At 51.6% G+C, this 20,926-nt stretch overlaps 1 protein-coding gene across 1 annotated transcript in view; it reads left to right on the top strand.

Moving 5' to 3' along the window:
• The first annotated feature begins 8,837 nt into the window (after nucleotides 1-8,837).
• Nucleotides 8,838-20,926, top strand: part of LOC145361671 (protein shisa-9-like) — a 95,470-nt gene continuing 83,381 nt past the window's right edge. Inside the window, exon 1 of the mRNA XM_080217565.1 lies at nucleotides 8,838-9,497. Coding sequence (XP_080073691.1) covers nucleotides 8,971-9,497 — 527 coding nt within the window. The 5' untranslated portion in view covers nucleotides 8,838-8,970. The remainder of the gene's footprint in view (nucleotides 9,498-20,926) is intronic.

Here is a 20,926-nt window from a genome sequence, read left to right as displayed (position 1 = left end):
GGCCATTCAGCCCCTCTCCTCCACCACACGATTATACCCTGCCAGTCTGCATCCACTTTGGTTCCAAACACTCTTGGTTTGACAACCTCTGGATGCTGATTTTGAAATGTTGAGTTGACCTGCCCCAGTCTCAACAGGAAGAGAAAGTTCCATCCCCGTTTCTTTGAGGGAGCATAATCTGATGTTCAGATTCTGTCCCGTTATTCTGTCTCCGCACCCAGCTCTCCCCGCCCCCCCACCCAACTGAGGAACGAGCTTCCCTCCACCCAGCCCATCAAATCCTGTCTGAAACACCTCAGTGGGCAGCACGGTAGCACAGTGGGTTAGCACTGCTGCTTCCCAGCTCCAAGGTCCCGAGTTCGATTCCCGGCCTCAGGTCACTGTCTGTGCAGAGTTTGCACATTCTTCCAGTGTCTGCGTGGGTTTCCTCCGGGTGCTCCGGTTTCCCCTCACAGTCCAAAGATGTGCGGGTTAGGTTGATTGGCCGTGCTAAGAAATTGCCCCTTAAGTGTCCAGGGATGTGTAGGTTAGAGGGATTAGTGGGTATAATATGTAGGGATATGGGGGTAGGGCCTGGGTGGGATTGTGTTCGGTGCAGACTCGATGGGCCGAAGGGCCTCTTTCTGCACTGTAGGGTTCTATGATTTTGTGAATTTAGAATGCCCATTAACCCCCTAAACACAATCTGTCTTCATCTTCCAATCCTGTTAGGCACACAGAAACAGAAGGAGACCATTCAGCCCATCAAACCTGCTCCCTGGTCTCATTCCGCTCCACCCCCTCCAAGACCAACAGCTCCTTTGGAGATCCAGGGCCTTGAAGGGGTTGGAGAACAGAACCCACTTACTCTATCGAGCCAGTGGCAATAATTACAGTTTGATGTCCAACTGAGCCACCAGAACAGAAAGACATCACATGGAGACATTACAGACAGAAAGAGGCCATTCAGCCCATTGAGTCCATGCTAGCTGCTCTCATGAGGACAATCCAGTCAGTTGCATTAAGGCCACGTTATTCCCACTTTCCAGCACTTGTCCCATATCCTTGAATGTTAAGATATGTCATCCAAATATTTTGTAAAGTTTGTAAGGTTTCCAGCATCCACGACCTTCCCAGGCAGCACCTTTCAGATTCCCATCACCCTCTGAGTGTAAAATGTTTTCTCAAATCCCCTCTGAACCTCCTGCCCCCTCCCTAAAACGACGTCCCCTCATTACTGATCCCTCAACAAGGGGAACAGCTGCTCCCTACTCACCCTGTCCACACCCCACGTAATCTTATACACCTCAATCCTGTCCCCCCCCCCTCAGCCTTCTCTGCTCCAAATCATAGAATCCCTACAGTACAGAAGGAGGCCATTCGGCCTATCGAGTCTGCACCGACCACAAACCCACCCTATCGCCATAACGCTACATATTTACCCTGCTAATCCCCCTGACACTAGAGTCAATTTAACCCTAGCTATGACTGTAACATTGCATTCTGCACTCTCCCCTTTCCTTCTCTATGAACGGTATGCTTTGTCTGAACAGCGCGCAAGAAATAATAATTCTCACTGCATGTTAATACATGCGACAATAATAAATCAAATCAAATTATGAAGAGAGGTTGGATTGGCTTGGGGTTGTTTTCTCTGGAGCAGAGAAGGCTGAGGGGGTGACCTGACCGAGGTGTACAAGATTGTGAGGGGCAGGGACAGGGTGGACAGGGAGCAGCTGTTCCCCTGAGTTGAAGGGTCAGTTACGAGGGGACACGAGTTAAAAGTGAGGGGATGGGAGGTTTAGGGGTGATTTGAGGAAAAACGATTTTACCCAGAGGGTGGTGAGGGTCTGGAATGCGCTGCCTGGGAGGGTGGGGGAGGTGGGATGCCTCACATCCTATAAAAAGTACCTGGATGAGTGCCTGGCCCACCGTAACATTCAGGACTATGGGCCAGGTGCTGGCAACTGGGATTAGGTGGGAGGGCAGGTATTTCACATGTCAGTGTAGACTCGATGGGCTGAAGGGCCTCTCTCCGCGCTGTATGATTCGAAGATTCTACGTCAGCTGGTAGCAATCTAAAAGTCGTGGGTTCAAGTCCCACTCCGGAGGATTTAGAAGATTGAATCAAGATTGATATTACATTGCAATACCGTGGGAGTGCCACACTGTCTTTACGATGGGGAAATAATCCAAGGCCCTATATTCCTCCCCCCTGCTAAGGCACAACTTGTAGGAGCGCCCTCCTGGCCCACATTCATCCCTCATCCAACACTGCCAGGGAGAGATGGTGTCATCTGCTCTTTGTGGGAGCTTTCTGTGCACAATTTGACTGCTGTGTTTTCAGGAAGAGGAAACCGCGGCTGCTCGGAAGTATTGTGGCTGTGAAGCACTTTGAGATGTCCCCAAGGTGCTATGTAAATGCAAGCTCCTTCCCGGTGTTTCACATGCAGTTACTCAGGCCCATGCTGCCGTTTCTCCGGCTTCCCAGGATTTGGGATCATGCCACACACGGCTCAAACTCCAGAGCTGACAAAATATTCCCCCGGTTATTCTTCAGTGTGATATATTTTGCTTTAATGAACTTTACTCTCTCCAGTCACTCCTTACGGCAGTGGTATCTCTTGCTAGCTTAGTGTGTGAGTCACATGCAATGTTTTGAGAGCAGGAAGTCCGGACGTTTCCAAGAATTCCAGCCAAATATCCGGCGTTCAAGGTACATTCCATTCCGGTGAAATCACCCCGTCTAATCCCCTCTTTTCTATCAGGTGTGACTTGGTCACACAATCAAGGGCAGCAACAGAAACTCATCCCAGTGCGAATCTCTTACCCGGCTACGGTGTCTGCACAGTGAGAGGTCCCCGTGGTCTGTGTGCACAGACAGACAGGAAGAAACTGTTCTACACACTGGCATAAATAAGGAGGCTTGATGTGGAGATGCCGGCGTTGGACTGGGGTAAACACAGTAAGAACCCCCACAACACCAGGTTAAAGTCCAACAGGTTTATTTGGTAGCAAAAGCCACTAGCTTTCGGAACGCTGTTCCTTCGTCAAGTGAGTGGTTCCGAAAGCTACTACCAAATAAACCTGTTGGACTTTAACCTGGTGTTGTGGGAGTTGTTATTATAAAGGAGAGCAGAGATGTCTACAGAACAAGTGTTCACAGAACAGTGCTCTCACTAATGATTTAACCAGATATAGCAAGACATCCCTACCTTTCTATTCCATTGTACCAGAGCCCCCCCACTCTTCCTCCCTCACCCACCCTCAACCTCATCCACCCCTTCACCCTCACCTTCAAACTACAAATGAATGTACCGTGACATTCCTGTTACAGATAGAACATAGAATCTCTACAGTGCAGACACAGGCCCTTCGGCCCATCGAGTCTGCACCGACCACAATCCCACCCAGGCCCTATCCCCCGTATCCGCACACATTTACCCACTAATCCCTCTAACCTACACATCCCAGAACATTAAGGGGCAATTTTAGCACGGCCAATCAACCTAACCTGTACATCTTTGGACTGTGGGAGGAAACCGGAGCACCCGGAGGAAACCCACGCAGACACGAGGAGAATGTGCAAACTCCACACAGACAGTGACCCGATTCGGGAATCGAACCCAGGACCCTAGAGCTGTGAGGCAGCAGTGCTAACCCATTGTGCTACCGTGCCACCCTGTTTAAATGATGTTTAAATGTTTTTTTTTAAGGTGATTTATTCAAGTAGAAAAGAAATTTGGTAGAGATGATTAAAATCATGAGGACAAGTTGGCGAGTCTGGTGGGACGTTGATAAGAAGTAACTTTGCTGCTCTGATATCGGATCCCACAGAACCGAATATCCCTGGAGATTCAGCCTGAGCTTGAATTAAGTGCCCCACGTGATGGCCAGGATTACAAATAAATCAAAGGGAGTGAAAGGTCTACATTGAACGATTATTTAAAACTGGTTATTTGAAGAAGGGCTCACAGGTTTTTGTGAATAATGCAACAGCTGAATTCAGCCGTCACCACCCCGAGAAACTGGTGTAAACCCCTTACTGGACAAATTACTGCTTTCGGGAAACTGTTTATTGTGCATGTGTTGTTACTAACAAGGGGGATTGGGTAAACTCCGTAGGTTTACATTAGAATCCGGAGGGATTAGGACCGGAATATAGCCCAAAGCCGTACCCGCAGTCCGATCAAATCCCTACCCCTTATCGTTGAATATAGAATGGCAGGAAAAAGCACAGAGAACCGTCCCATTGGGGAAACCAAAATCAGAGAATAAATAAATAGTGGTTGTATTAACAAGAAGCCTACTCACAATTCTTTGTCCGCTGTATAAGGGTTAAAACAGAGGGTGCAGCAAAGCTAGCACAGTCTCAATGGGCTGAATGGCCTCTTGCACTGTACTGAATCTGTGAGATAAATGCAGGATGTTCCTGTGCCTGGACAGGTCCAGTCGGGTCACCCGAATTCTCAGCTGACGTCAGGAACTCTCCCCGTTCGCATCCTCGGACGTGGCCAGTGTGAAAGCTTGTCGCCGTTCAGGCCGGGAAACAGTTCAGCCGCCCGGGAATCCCTGGTCAGAATCAAATCAAACTCTTTCTTTGGACAGTGACGTCCACTTCCAGCTGCTGCATTATTCAGAGAAACTTGCGAGCCGTTCTTCAAATAACCAAAGGACAGAGGGGCAGTGGAACAGCTTCAGAAAAAACAGATTGACAAGAATAAACCCAGAGCAGAGAGGTTTCCTTTCTCTGGGAAAAGAGCTGATTGAGGGTAGAGTTGATCGAGGCTTTTATTAAATTCTTAACAGGGCCGAGATAGCGAATGGAAAGACACAAAGCTCCAGCATCATTTAAAACTGAATCGGGTAATTCTAGCAGCACAGGAGGCCATTGGGCCCCTCGCCTCTCTCCCAGTCACACAGAGGCTGTTTCATTTCCCCCTGCAAATAGTTCTGTTTAGATAATGATTAAGTTCTCTCCCAATAATCCACAATTGACCCTGTCTCCACCACACTCTCAGACAGTACATTCCAGATCCTAACCACTCGCTGTGTGAATCTGTCTCCACCACACTCTCAGACAATACATTCCAGATCCTAACCACTCGCTGTGTGAATCTGTCTCCACCACACTCTCAGACAGTACATTCCAGATCCTAACCACTCGCTGTGTGAATCTGTCTCCACCACACTCTCAGACAATACATTCCAGATCCTAACCACTCGCTGTGTGAATCTGTCTCCACCACACTCTCAGACAGTACACTCCAGATCCTAACCACTCGCTGTGTGAATCTGTCTCCACCACACTCTCAGACAATACATTCCAGATCCTAACCACTCGCTGTGTGAATCTGTCTCCACCACACTCTCAGACAGTACACTCCAGATCCTAACCACTCGCTGTGTGAATCTGTCTCCACCACACTCTCAGACAATACATTCCAGATCCTAACCACTCGCTGTGTGAATCTGTCTCCACCACACTCTCAGACAGTACATTCCAGATCCTAACCACTCGCTGTGTGAATCTGTCTCCACCACACTCTCAGACAGTACATTCCAGACCCTAACCACTCGCTGTGTGAATCTGTCTCCACCACACTCTCAGACAGTACATTCCAGATCCTAACCACTCGCTGTGTGAATCTCCCTCCACCACACTCTCAGACAGTACATTCCAGATCCTAACCACTCGCTGTGTGAATCTCCCTCCACCACACTCTCAGACAGTACATTCCAGATCCTAACCACTCGCTGTGTGAATCTGTCTCCACCACACTCTCAGACAGTACATTCCAGATCCTAACCACTCGCTGTGTGAATCTCCCTCCACCACACTCTCAGACAGTACACTCCAGATCCTAACCACTCACTGTGTGAATCTGTCTCCACCACACTCTCAGACAGTACATTCCAGATCCTAACCACTCGCTGTGTGAATCTCCCTCCACCACACTCTCAGACAGTACATTCCAGATCCCAACCACTTGCTGTGTGGATCTGTCTCCACCACACTCTCAGACAGTGAATTCCAGATCCTAACCACGCGCTGTGTGAATCTGTCTCCACCATACTCTCAGACAGTGCATTTCAGATCCTTACCACTCGCTGTGTGAATCTGTCTCCACCACACTCTCAGACAGTACATTCCAGATCCTAACCACTCACTGTGTGAATCTGTCTCCACCACACAGTCACACAGTACATTCCAGATCCTAACCACTCGCTGTGTGAATCTGTCTCCACCACACACTCACACAGTACATTCCAGATCCTCACCACTCGCTGTGTGGGAACATTTCTCCTTGTGTCTCCTTTGCGCATTTTGCCTCCTGTATCCTCAGCCCTGGATCTGTTCTCATGAACCTTTTCGATACCACCTCTCATGTTCTTACAACTTCCCTTAGTGCAGCACCCAGAGTTAGATCACATCCTCCAGTTGTGGCTGAACCAGTGTTTTGTCTTGTTTTTGTTTGATTCCATTTGTAAAGCCCAGGATCTTGTCTGCTTTTTACACCAAGCTTCCAGTCCCCTCTGTCACCATCAATGATTTGCACACAATTCCACCCCACCATGTCCCTCAGCTCCTGCACCCCTTTGCAACTGTGCCCCAACTTTTATATTATCTCCGCTCATTCTCCTGAATCATTTCTATTTCACATTTCCCTGCATTACACTGTATCTGTCACATGTCCACCCATCCCACCAACCTGTCTCCGCCCTCTTGAAGACATTGCCAGGGATGGACCATTGAAGTTATGAAGAGAGGTTGGATAGGATTGGGATGTTTTCTCTAGAGCAGAGAAGACTGAGGGGTGACCCGATTAAGGTGTTCAAGATTATGCGGGGCATGGACAGGATGGAAGTTAAAAGTGAGGAGTGGGAGGTTCGGGGGGGGGGGGATTTGAGGAAAAAACATTTTTCCCCAGAGGGTGGTGAGGGTCCGGAATGCACTGCCTGGGAGAGGGGATGCCTCACATCCTTTAAAAAGTACCTGGATGAGCACTTGGCACAGCATAACATTCAGGGCTATGGGCCAAGTGCTGGCAAGTGGGGTTAGGTGGGCAGGTCAGGTCCTTTTGTGCATCAGTACAGACTTGATGGGCCGAAGGGCCTCCTCTGCACTGTAGCATTCTGTGAAGTCTATCGCTCTCTCCCTCACAGTTCACAATGCTGAGTGAGGCAACAGGGTCATGAATATAAGACAGTAACAAATAAATCCACTGGGTAATTGAGGGAGTGGAATCCCACGGGGGTCAGTGTCGGGACCCTCGCTGTTTGTGGTTTATGGTTTAAATTTGGGTGAAGGAGGGTTGATCAGTAGGAAGCTATAGAAAATTAGTGAGGTGGGAAATAGTGAGGAGGGCAGCCTGAGATTCCAGGAGGACATGGACGGGCTTTTCAGGGGCAAATGGGGAATCCATGATAAACGACAGGATCCTGGAAAGCTCCGAGGGATCAGAGGAACCTTGTGTCCAGGTACACCAGTCCCTTATGGTGGCAGGACAGGTGGATAAGGCGGTTAAGAAGGCAAATGGTGTACTTGCCTTCATTAACCGAGGCGTAGAGTTTAAGAGCAGGTTATGTTGGGGTATTGGTTAGATCACAGCTGGAGTATTGAGTGCAGTTCTGGAATTCACATGATCAGAGGGATGGGAAAGGGCGCAGAGGAGATTTACCGGGATGTTGTCTGGCCTGGAGTGTTTAACAGAGATTGGGTAGACTGGGGTTGTTTTCCTTGGAGCAGAGGAGACTGAGAGGGGACGTGACTGAGATGTATATAATTCTGATGGGCATGGAGAGAGTAGACAGGAAGAAACTTTTAGAGGCATCAATGATAGAGATGCTTAGATAAGGCAAGGGGGCAGGAGGGTTAGAGGGAATGTGAGGAAAATCTTTATCACCCAGAGGGTGGGGGGGGCAGTCAGGAACTCACTGTTTGAAAGGAGGCAGAGACCCTCACAACATTGAAGAAGTATTTAGACCTGAACTTGCGATGCCAAGGTATACAAGGCTGACTGGCCGTGCTAAATTGCCCTTTAGTGTCAGGGTCAGTGCATGGCGTTAATGAGGACAGGGCCTGGGTGGGGTTGTGGTCAATGCAGACTCGATGGGCTGAATGACCTCCTCCTGCACTGTAGGATACTATAAGGCTTTGGACCAAGTGCTGGGAAGTGGGATTAGAATAACTTGGCGACTGTACAGATGCGATGGGCCGAAGGGCCTTTCCTGTGCTGGAGACTTCTGTGACTCTCATGTGGAAACTCACTGAGGCGACGAGTGAAAATTATTTCGGGGGAAGATGAGGGGGGGCAGGGACAGGAAGCGTTGGGAGGCTTGAGTGGAGCGTAAGGGCTAGCATGGAGCAGTTGGGCCGAATGGCCTGATTCTGCCCATTCCGTGTATTTTAATATGAAAACACTGACAATAAGCAGTGCTGTGAGGGAATGCCTGCCAGTGGCACTCAGTTCTTGAAGGATAAGAGCATGTTAATAAGGAGAGGGGACATGGGGAGGTGAAATGCTACAACACAAAGAACACATTAAAAATAGAAGCCTGATTGCATGACAGGAATAGCTTTTAACAAAATAATGGAGGAAGGGTGCTGGTGTGCTCTGAGTAATGCTGCGTTAATGGCATTGTGTTCATTGCAAATGGCAATGAATTGTTATTGCTCCCTGTCCTGATTCCTACAGAGTTCACCCACTGATGTGATTTACCATCTCTCTCTCTCCAGCTCACAGCAGTTCCGGAGGGTTGGCACTGGTCCATGGTTCCTCACACACGCACGTCTCGGGAAAAGTGACTCCAGGGGGCTGGGTTTCCATGTCGGACTGTCTCTCGGAGTTGCGCGTGGCTGCCTCTCTTCTCCGTGGCCAAAAGCCCGGCCGAGTGCACTCCAGCCCCAACCTTCACGGGGAGTCCCTCTGGCCGGACGCCGCCTGCGACCAATCCCGCCGCGCCGAGGTTTGACGGAAGCCAACCCCAATGGAGTTCCACTTGGCGATAGGTGTCTGGGGTTACTTCCTGACGGGGCAGGTGCTGATCTGGGCCCGGGCGCACAGCGACAAGGTGGAGAAGGTGGAAGGAGCCCTGGCACATACCGACAATGGCACCAAGGTCGCCCCCTTGCCGGGCGCAACGGAGACCCCCCTGAATTCGGACAGGTGTCGAGGCTACTATGACGTGATGGGGCAGTGGGACCCCCCGTTCAACTGCAACGCGGGCACCTACCTGTACTGCTGTGGGACATGTGGCTACCGCTTCTGCTGTGAGTTTAAGCATGACCGCTTGGATCAGAGCACCTGTACCAACTACGACACGCCCAACTGGGCAAACACCGGCAAGCCCCCCGTCAAAGTAGACGACACCATCGAAGACCCTGCAAAGGATAAGACCAACATGATTGTCTATATCATCTGCGGTGTGGTGGCCATTATGGTGCTCATTGGTATTTTCACCAAACTGGGCTTAGAGAAGGCTCGCAGACCTCAGACAGAGATGAACATGTCCAGGTAAGAAAGGCTGTGTTTACATTTGTCCTTTCTCGACAGGAGAAAATAAACTTTGCTGACAGCTTCAGAGGAATGACAGTTATACTAGTCACAACTAGTCACAGTTACAAGTGGTGTGCCTCAAGGATCTGTTTTGGGGCCACTGCTGTTTGTCATTTTTATAAATGACCTAGATGAGGGCGTAGAAGGATGGGTTAGTAAATTTGCTGACAACACCAAAGTCGGAGGAGTTGTAGACAGTGAGGATGGATGTTACAGTTTTGCAGACGGACATAGATAAGCTGCAGAGCTGGGCCGAGAGGTGGCAGATGGAGTTTAATGCGGAAAAGTGTGAGGTGATTCACTTTGGTAAGAGTAACAGGAGTACAGAATATAGGGCTAATGGAAGGACTCTTAGTAGTGTCGATGAGCAGAGAGATCTCGGTGTGCATGTGCATAGATCCCTGAAAGTTGGCACCCAGGTTGATAAGGTTGTTAAGAAGGCGTACGGTGTGTTAGCTTTTATTGGTAGAGGGATTGAATTTCAGAGCTGTGAGGTCTTGTTACAACTGTACAAAACTCTAGTGAGGCCGCACTTGGAGTATTGCATACAGTTCTGGTCGCCGCATTATAAGAAAGATGTGGAGGCATTGGAAAGGGTACAGAGGAGGTTTACCAGGATGTTGCCTGGTATGGTGGGAAGGTCTTATCAGGAAAGGCTGAGGGACTTGAGGTTATTTCCATTAGAGAGAAGAAGGTTACGAGGTGACCTAATTGAGGCATACAAGATGATCAGAGGGTTAGATAGAGTGGACAGTGAGAGCCTTTTTCCTCGGATGGTGATGGCTAACACGAGGGGACATAGCTTTAAATTGAGGGGTGATAATTATAGGACGGATGTCAGAGGGAGGTTCTTTACTCAGAGGGTAGTAAGGGCGTGGAATGCCCTGCCTGCAGCAGTTGTGGACTCGCCAACTTTAAGGGCGTTCGAATGGTCAGTGGATAGGCATATGGATAACATTGGAATAGTTTAGGTTAGAGGGCCATTAGATTGGTTCCACTGGTCGGCACAACATCGAGGGCCGAAGGGCCTGTACTGCGCTGGAACGTTCTATGTTCTATGTACATAATGGAGGAACAGCTTACAGGTTTGATTCTCATATCCCTGTTTGCCAATCTGTGCAGCAAGCTTTTCAATCCTGAGATGATATTAGTGCTTTCAAGAGGATCCTAATCGCAGCCCCAGGGCCCCGGAGTATTGCGACTTACTGAAGTTACATTCATTACTCTCGGTTCAGCACGCTTTGCCCCGCTGACGTCCTTCGTTGTTCAGTGGGCGGGACAGCGTCTGTCCCCATGGTAACGCCACTGTAACAGAAGACAGACCACACTTGCATTTATACGTCACCCTGACCCATCCACAGGATTTCAGAAAATGCGTCACGGACATTGGGTGGGATGTTCCCGCCACGGGAATGGCAGCAGGCGGGACGGGGCCGCTTGTTTGGGTACACTGAGGGAGAATTTAGCACGGTCAATGCATCCTTAACCAGCACGTCTTGTGGGAGGAAACCGGAGCACCCGGAGAAAACCCAGGCAGACACGGGGGGAATGTGCAAACTCCACACAGACAGTCACCCAAGCCGGGAATCGAACCCGGATCCCTGCTGCTGTGAGGCAGCAGTGTGAACCCGCTGTGCCACCGTGCCAGCCATTGCTCCTGAGAAGGTGGTGGTGGGCTACCTTCTTGAACCGCTGCAGTGCAGGTACACCCACAGTGCTGTTAGTGAGGGAGTTCCATCAACCTCGGGGCCAGATTTCCCGGATTCAGGCACACACAGCCGGAAGATCCCACACATCGTGTCTGAGTTTCAGCCCCTCCACGATTTATTTACCTGTTTGCAGATGGTCTTTTAGTGTGAATCCCCTTGCAGTTGCACACTGTGTTTCTGTATTTACGATTCTATCCAGCATGAGATAATGGAATGTACCCTCTGTAATGGGGCAAGAGAGTGGTTTAGTGGGAATGTCGCTGGAATAAGGAACAGTACCGCACAGGGAGAGACTCGATGGCCCATCAAACTGTGTCAACACAGCCTCTCTAATCTAATATTTTCTTCCCTCTATGTGCTCCATATCCCTCTATTCCTGCCAATTCATGTATCTACCCAGATGCCTCTTAATTGTTACAGAATCTGCCTCCCCCACCTCCCCCGGCAGCGCGTTCCAGACATTCACCACCCTCTGTGCGAAAAACCTGCCCCTTACATCTCTTAAACGTTCCCCCTCTCACTCTCAACCGATGTCCCCCGAGTAATCGATCCTTCGACCCTGCGAGAAAGACTCTGACTATCCACTCTATCCAAGCCTGTCAGAATCTTGTCAACCTCTATCAGGTTTCCCTCCCTCATCCTCCAATGGAAACAATCCAAGTTCGTTCAACCTTTTATCACGGTCCATATCCTCCAATCCTGGTAAATCTCTCCAGCACCCTTTCCAATGCATCAACATCCTTCCGGTAGTGTGGAGACCAGAGTTGTACACAATACTCCAAATGTGGCCTAACCAAAGTCTTATACAGCTGATTTTCCAAATCCTATACCCTGATCGATGAAGGCCAGCATGCCATTCGCCTTCTTAGCCACCATATCCACCTGAGTTGCCACCTTCAGGGAACTGTGGATCTGCACGCCTAGATCCCTCTGTACGCTAATATTTCTAAGGGGTCTACCATTTACTGCATACTTTCCTTCCCTAGTAATCCAGTAATCTAGTAATCCCGAGACCCAACTGGGCTAAAGCCACAGGTTCAGATTGAATTGAAATTCCGTGATTCTGTTTGGAATTGAAAGCTTGGCCAGGCTTCTCCAATCTTGTCCGTGGCTGGAATTATCCAATCCTTGAGCAATGAATGAAGCTTCAGCTGAGTGCCAAATTCCCCACTCCTGCTGGCAGGAGTGGCAGGGCTATTGAATTCCAGTCTGTGTAACAGTGACCATGAAACTACCATGGATTGTTCTCTGCAATCTTCTTTTAGGAAAGGAAATCTGCCATCCTTACCTGGTCTGGCCTACATGTGACTCCAGACCCACAGCAATGTCATTCTTTCCTGGGATACGGGTGTTGCTGGCTGGCCAGCATCAATTGCCCAATTTAAAATTTATTTATTAGTCACAAGTAAAGCTTACATTAACGCTGCAATGAAGTTACTGTGAAAATCTCCTAGTCTCCTAGGAGACTAGTCTCCTAGTCTTTAACTGTACACAACTCTGGTGCGGCCGCACTTGGAGTACTGTGTGCAGTTCTGGTCCCCACATTACAGGAAGGATGTGGAGGCATTGGAGAGGGTGCAGAGGAGGTTTACCAGGATGTTGCCTGGTATGGAGGGGAGGTCCTATGAGGAGAGACTGAGGGATTTGGGGTTGTTTTCGCTGGAAAGAAGGCGGCTAAGAGGGGACCTTATTGAAACATATAAGATGATTAGAGGTTTAGACAGGGTGGATAGTGATAGCCTTTTTCCTAGTATGGAGAAAGCTAGCACGAGGGGGCATGGCTTTAAATTAAGGGGGGGTAGTTATAGGACGGATGTCAGGGGTAGGTTCTTTACCCAGAGGGTGGTGAGGGACTGGAATGCCCTGCCAGCTGCAGTTGTAAATGCGCCTAGTTTGGGGGCGTTTAAGAGATCTATGGATAGGTTTATGGATGGAAAGGGATTGGTTTAGATTAGTGGGTGAGTGTTGTTTTTTTTTTAAAATGCTGGTCGGCGCAACATCGTGGGCCGAAGGGCCTGTTCTGCACTGTAATGTTCTATGTTCTATGTTCCACACTCTGCCACGTGTTTGGGTACACTGAGGGAGAATTTAGCATGGTCAATGCACCTAACCAGCATGTCTTGTGGGGGGAAACTGGAGCACCCAGAGAAAACCCAGGCAGACATGGGGAGAACGTGCAAACTCCGCACAGATACCCAAGCCGGGAATTGAACCCGGGTCGTGCAAACCACTGTGCCACGGTGCCAGCCATTGCCCTTGAGAAGGTGGTGGTGAGCCATCTTCTTGAACCGCTGCAGTTCATTTGGTGTAGGTACATCCACAGTGCTGTTAGTGAGGGAGTTCCAGGATTTTGATCCAGCGACAGTGAAGGAACAGCCGATATATTTCCAAGTCAGGACGGAGAGTGACTTGCTTGGGAACCTCCAGGTGGTGGTGTCCCCAGGAATCAGCTGCCCTTGTCTTTCTCAATGGGAGAGGTCACGGGGTTTAGAAGGGTTTTGTCCTCGGACCGTTATGCAAACGCTGTAAAGAATTGTTGACTCTGCCCTCTGAAATGGCCCAGCAGGTCACTCAGTTGAAGGGCAATTAGGAATGGGCAACAAATGCTGCCCTTGTTGGCGACCCCACATCACAGAATCACAGAATACTACAGGGCAGGAGAGGCCCTTCAGCCCATTGAGTCTGCACTGCGCAGGGAAGAAAACAGGAACTGCAATTGAATCACGCTGAGTATTTGTCCCACTCAGTCTCATTCATTATCTTTACCTCTGGGAGACGGAGCTCCAGCTGCAGTGAGCTATCATTGTTTCTGGGCCTGTGTTTATTGGTGTTCCCGGGCTTGTGTTTATCAGTATTTCTGGGCCTGTGTTTATTGGTGTTTGTGGGCCTGTGTTTATCAGCATTTCTGGGCCTGTGTTTATTGGTGTTTCTGGGCCTGTGTTTATTGGTGTTTGTGGGCCTGTGTTTATCGGTGTTTCTGGGCCTGTGTTTATCGGTGTTTCTGGGCCTGTGTTTATTGGTGTTTCTGGGCCTGTGTTTATCGGTGTTTCTGGGCCTGTGTTTATCGGTGTTTCTTGGCCTGTGTTTATTGGTGTTTCTGGGCCTGTGTTTATTGGTGTTTTTGGGCCTGTGTTTATCGGTGTTTCTGGGCCTGTGTTTATCGGTGTTTCTTGGCCTGTGTTTATTGGTGTTTCTGGGCCTGTGTTTATTAAAGCTGGCGCCCAGTCTTCTGTTTTTTGCTTGGTTTGCAGCCTAAGAAATCCCTGACAGTTTTTTTTAGTGAGGCTTCTTCATGGAGGAGCAGGAGGAGGCCATTCAGCCCCTCGAGCCTGTCCCATATCCAGTTAGATCAAAGGGTGGTGAATCTCTGGAATTCTCTGCCCATTGAAGTGGTGGAGGCTGCCTCGCTAAATGTATTTAAGACACGGGTAGATAGGTTTCTGACAGACAGGGGAATTAAGGGTTATGGGGAGAAAGTGGGAAAGTGGAACTGATCCACTTCAGATCGGCCATGATCTTATTGAATGGCGGGGCAGGCTCGAGGGGCTAGATGGCCTACTCCTGCTCCTATTTCTTATGTTCCTAGGAGACCAGGCCTTAGCTTAAACAATGGCAAAATAAAAGCACACAGGCAGCACTGTAAAGCAAAATGAACACAATATCTAAAGGTAGGTCAAAGTGAGAGGTTTCGAATGAGTAAAGTGAGGGGGAGAGGTTTAGTGAGAGAATTCCGGAGCTCGGGGACCCGGCAACTGAAGGAATGGCTGCCGTTGCTGGATTCAAATCGGGAACGTGTAAGAGAGCGGAAATAGATGAGCAGAGATTCCTGAGAAAGGTGTGGAGGAGGTTCCAGAGAGAGGGGAGAGGGTGAGACTGTGGAGGGGTTCAGAAATGAGGAGAGTATCAAAGTGATGCTTGACCAGGTCAGAAGGTGCCAGAGTGATGGAGATTTGGGATGGAGCGTTCTGGCTGTTCCTGCCAGCGGTGGAGGGGGGGCAGAAATCTATTGATCCTGTCGACCCCCCACATCATGGGGGGAAAAGGGGGAGGTGGCACAGGGGACAGGAAACCCCATTAACAGGGGCGGGAACAGAAACTCAACCCCTTGGTGTGAGCGAGGGCGCAGGTTAGAGAGTGTTGCAGGGTAGAATATGGAAGGTTGGTCAGGAGTCGGTCAGGACAGGATCCAGAGGAGATTCACCGGGATGCTGCCTGGGATGGAATATTTAATTTATGAAGAGAGGTTGGATGGGATTGGGTTGTTTTCTCTGGAGCAGAGAAGGCTGAGACCTGATCGAGGTGTTCAAGATTATGAGGGACAGGGACAGGGAGCAGCTGTTCCCCTGAGTTGAAGGGTCAGTTACGAGGGGACACAAATTAAAAGTGAGGGATGGGAGGTTTAGGGGGGGATTTGAGGAAAAACATTTTTACCCAGAGGGTGGTGAGGGTCTGGAATGCGCTGCCTGGGAGGGTGGGGGAGGGCGGATGCCTCACATCCTTTAAAAAGTATCTGGGTGAGCACTTGGCCCACCGTAACATTCAGGGCTGTGGGCCAAGTGCCGGCAAGTGGGATTAGATGGGCAGGTCAGGGCATTTCACGTGTCAGTGCAGATTCGATGGGCTGAAGGGCCTCTTCTGCACAGTAGGATTCTGTGAGTGAGTTAGAATAGTGACAATGACTGAATGCTTCAGTAGCAGCGGAGCTGAGGCAGGAATCCGGTGGCAATGGGCCATTTTAGTGAAGGTGCGGAGATGTGAACATAGAACATAGAACACTACAGCACAAACAGGCCCTTCGGCCCACAAATTGCGCCGATCATATCCCTACCTACCAGGTCATAGAACTATCTGTAACTCCCAATCCCATTAGATCCCATGTACTCATCCAGAAGTCTCTTAAAAGACCCCAGCGAGTTCGCCTCTACCACCACCGACGGCAGCCGATTCCACTCACTCACCACCCTCTGAGTGAAAAACTTACCCCTGACATCTCCTCTGTACCTGCTCCCCAGCACCTTAAACCTGTGTCCTCTCGTAGCGACCATTTCAGCCCTGGGAAATAGCCTCCGAGAATCCACCCTATCTATTCCTCTCAACACCTTATAAACCTCTATCAGGTCGCCTCTCATCCTTCGTCTCTCCAGGGAGAAGAGACCGAGCTCCCTCAACCTATCCTCATAAGGCATGCCTCCCAATCCAGGCAACATCCTTGTAAATCTCCTCTGCACCCTCTCAATAGCTTCCACATCCTTCCATGTGATTGGAAAACACGCACTAGGCCAGATATCAGTTTGAGGTCATGCACGATAAAAGCCTCTGACAGATAAGGAGAGGGAATGGAGCCAGGAACTGGGGAGCAAAACCTGCTGTTCAGACTGAAGGCGCTGGTTTCAAACTTCCTAACATTAAATTGGAGGAAATTCCTGGTTATCCGGGGCTGGATGTTAGGTGAGTTGGCCACACAAACAAAATTGCCCCTCAGTGTCAAGGGGATTAGTGGGTAAGGGAATGGGGCTACAGGGATGGGGCCAGGGTCAGCGCAGCCTTGATGGGCTGAATGGCCTCCTTCTGCACTGTAGGGGTTCTGTGATCTTCGATGAAAAGCAGCTGATCCGTTGGTACGAGTGGAGGAGGCGGGAGAGAGTTAGCGGTGAGGCACAGTGCACGTGAACCCTAACACTGTGGTGTTGCTGAGGGGTAGTGAGTAGGAGAGAAACAGGAGGTGGGGAGGGCCCGGGTGCAAGAATGGATCTCAGGGGGACACCAGAGGTGATGATGCAGGAAGAGGGAGCAATGAGAGTGGAGAGATGGGAATGGAAGTGGCTGAGGGCAGCTCCCGCCCAGCGGGAGAGCAGAGGAGAGATGATGTGTCGGTCTGTCAGCTCCCGTTCCCCGGCCAGAGTATCCGGAGTGGGATTTGAACCCGCGGCCTCTGACTCAGCAGCACGATGGCTGGGAGGAAGTTATTAAGTCGCATTGCCATCAAATTGGGTGATGGAGCTGAACTGAACTCCCGGGTAATTAAATAAATTTGGTATCGTGGAGGCTGAAAGTGATGATCATTCTTCACCCCCAGTGACGTTGGTTTTTTGGCAGAGGTGGAAAGGGGAGGTGGGGGTGGGAGAGACGTTACAGATCATTCAGATCCAGGGAGCATCGCTGGGGGGGGGCGGGGGGTGGGGGGCAGCTCCTGTCCGAGAGAGGTGAGTCACTCGTGGGAGTGACCGTTCCAATCCAGAGAGGAACAGGTCTACAAAACACCACCACAGCTTCGAGTTACACCCTGCAGTGTGCCCCCCCCCCGCAGTGTTACCCCCCTCGCCAAGGCACTCTTCCCGCAGTGTCCCCCCTCCCCAGCATCCTTCCCACACAGCATTCCTCCCCCACCTCCACAGTGTCCCCCCCTCCACACTGTCCCCCCCCCCCGCACTGTCCCCCCTCTCCCACACTGTCCCCCAACTCCCGCACTGTCCCCCCCTCCACACTGTCCCCCCTCTCCCGCACTGTCCCCCCCTCCACACTGTCCCCCCTCTCCCGCACTGTCCCCCCACTCCCGCACTGTCCCCCCCTCCACACTGTCCCCCCACTCCCACACTGTCCCCCCTCTCCCGCACTGTCCCCCCTCTCCCGCACTGTCCCCCTCCCCCACACTGTCCCCCCTCTCCCGCACTGTCCCCCCACTCCCGCACTGTCCCCCAACTCCCGCACTGTCCCCCCCTCCACACTGTCCCCCCTCTCCCGCACTGTCCCCCCCTCCACACTGTCCCCCCTCTCCCGCACTGTCCCCCCACTCCCGCACTGTCCCCCCCTCCACACTGTCCCCCCCTCTCCCACACTGTCCCCCCCCAACACTGTCCCCCCCCCAACACTGTCCCCCCCCCAACACTGTCCCCCCTCCCCCACACTGTCCCCCCCTCTCCCGCACTGTCCCCCCTCCCCCACACTGTCCCCCCTCTCCCACACTGTCCCCCCTTCCCCACACTGTCCCCCCTCCCCCACACTGTCCCCCCTCTCCCACACTGTCCCCCTTCCCACACTGTCCCCCCTCTCCCACACTGTACCCCTTCCCACACTGTCCCCCCCTCCCACAATGTCCCCCCTCCCCCACACTGTCCCCCCTCTCCCACACTGTCCCCCTCTCCCACACTGTCCCCCCTCTCCCACACTGTACCCCTTCCCACACTGTCCCCCCTCTCCCACACTGTCCCCCTCTCCCACACTGTCCCCCTTCCCACACTGTCCCCCCTCCCCCACACTGTCCCCCCTCTCCCACACTGTCCCCCCTCTCCCACACTGTCCCCCCTCTCCCACACTGTCCCCCCTCTCCCACACTGTCCGCCCTCTCCCACACTGTACCCCCTCCCACACTGTTCCCCTTCCCACACTGTCCCCCCTCTCCCACACTGTCCCCCCTCCCACACTGTCCCCCTTCCCACACTGTCCCCCCTCCCCCACACTGTCCCCCCTCCCCCACACTGTCCCCCCTCTCCCACACTGTCCCCCCTCTCCCACACTGTCCCCCCTCTCCCACACTGTACCCCCTCCCACACTGTTCCCCTTCCCACACTGTCCCCCCTCTCCCACACTGTCCCCCCCTCCCACACTGTACCCCTTCCCACACTGTCCCCCCTCTCCCACACTGTCCCCCCCTCCCACACTGTACCCCTTCCCACACTGTCCCCCCCTCCCACAATGTCCCCCCCTCCCACACTGTACCCCTTCCCGCATGGTCCCCCCATCCCGTACTGTCCCTCCTCTCCTGCACTGTCCCCCCTCCACACTGTCCCCTCCCGCACTGTCCCCCCCTCCCACACTGTTCCCCCCCGGCACTGTCCCCCCCTCCTGCACTGTGCCCCCCACACTGTCCCCCACTCCTGCAGTGACCCCACCTCCTGCACTTTCCCTCCTCCTGTGCACCCCCTCCCATGCCCCCCCCCCTCCCTCACCCCCCCCCCCCCCCCCCCATCCCCACCTTCTGCGGTGTCCCCCCTCCCGCAGCGTCACCCCCCAGTTAACCACTCCTGGCAGGGTTCGCTCACTGGTGGGTTTAAATGGAAGTTCTTCCAAGAACATCCAATGGTTGGGTTTATTTGGATTTCCAGCATCCACGGCAGTTAGATTCACGTTACGGGAATATTCAGCTTCTGTTTCGCGGATGCTTTCCTGGGTTTTCCCCCAAGATGCGGATTAGGGTCCATATTGTGCACACAGTGCACAAGCCAGGGGTTCATTGGCACTTTGCAAACACTCTCAAAGGGTAAGGACATCAGGGGTGTGCTGACAGCATCACCTCAATTGGAAATATATCGGCCGTACCTTCACTGTCGCTGGGTCGAAATCCTGGAACTCCCTCCCTAACAGCACTGTGGGTGTACCTACACCAGAAGGACTGCAGTGGGTCCAAGAAGGCAGCTCACCACCAAGGGGCAATTAGGGATGGGTAACAGATTAAGAGTAAGAACAAAGAACAACACAGCACGGGAAACAGGCCCTTCGGCCCAATGAGTCCACGCCGCCATTTTAACATTATGAGTCCCCCCTCCACCCATGACCCTTGTCTATGCTTATGGCACTCCACATTGAGGGGAGATTAATTTAGGGACAATTTGTTACACCAATCAGCCTAATAGCACATCTTTGGGGTGTGGGAGGAAACTGGAGCACCCGGAGAAAACCCACGCAAGCACGGGGAGAATGCGCAAACTCCCACAGACACCGGCCCAAATCCATGTGTCTGCACAGCAATCAGCGATAGTCACTGAGCTGTCGTGTTGCCCATCAGATGGTCCAGTTTAAGCGTACACTAACGACGTGAAGTACTAGGCTATAAGTCCTGTGTCTCTGTTCTTTGTTCTACTGCATTAAAACATTCCTGCTTCTCAAAGCCCCTTGCAATGAAGGCCAACATGCCATTTGTCTTCCTGCTTGTGAGCTGTACCTTCCTCTTCGCTTTCATCGACTGCTGGACAAGGACACCCAGATGCCTTTGTGCATCCGTACTTCCCAATATCTCACCAAATCAGTAATAAGCTTGCTTTCTGTTTTCCACACTGGAGAGTACAACTTCACATTCAGCTGCATTGTACTGTATCTGCCATGCCTTTGCCCACTCACTCATAGTCTAGACCACCTTGAAGCCTCCTCACTATTCTCAGTTTTGTGTTCTCGGCAAACTTGGAAATGGAAATGTAACATTCGGTTCCCTCGTTTATCCAGATACTGTGACTAGTCGGAGCCTCGGCTCTGATCCTTGCGGTCTCCCACCAGTCATTGCTGACCACTCGGAAAAAGACCCGTTTATTCCCACGAACGAGGCTCCATCCGTCAGTTGATTTGTCGGCTGAGATTCCCGAGGTTCGGGAAAGCCGGTAGCTGTAGAGAGGCAGCGGTGGCCATTTGCAGCGTTTAAATATTTACCCAGCACAGCTTGTGGGCCTAAAGGAAGAAAAGTTCTTCCCCATCGTAATGCCGCACGCTCACTCATCTCAGGAACTCAAAGGGTGTTTAATATTCAGGGAAAAATTGTACAGAGGCTCCCAGCCTCAACACCCCCCCTCCCCTCACTCCGCCTGACCACTATCCCAGCTCTCCTGGAGCAGACCATCAGCTGCTTTGCATCATAGAACCCTACAGCGCAGAGAGAGGCCCTTTGGCCCATTGAGTCTGCACCAACCACAA

Source organism: Carcharhinus amblyrhynchos, chromosome 35, assembly GCF_965287045.1.
Source record: "Carcharhinus amblyrhynchos chromosome 35, sCarAmb.v2.hapA, whole genome shotgun sequence".
NCBI lineage: Eukaryota > Metazoa > Chordata > Chondrichthyes > Carcharhiniformes > Carcharhinidae > Carcharhinus > Carcharhinus amblyrhynchos.
This window is presented reverse-complemented; position numbering and strand designations above follow the sequence as displayed.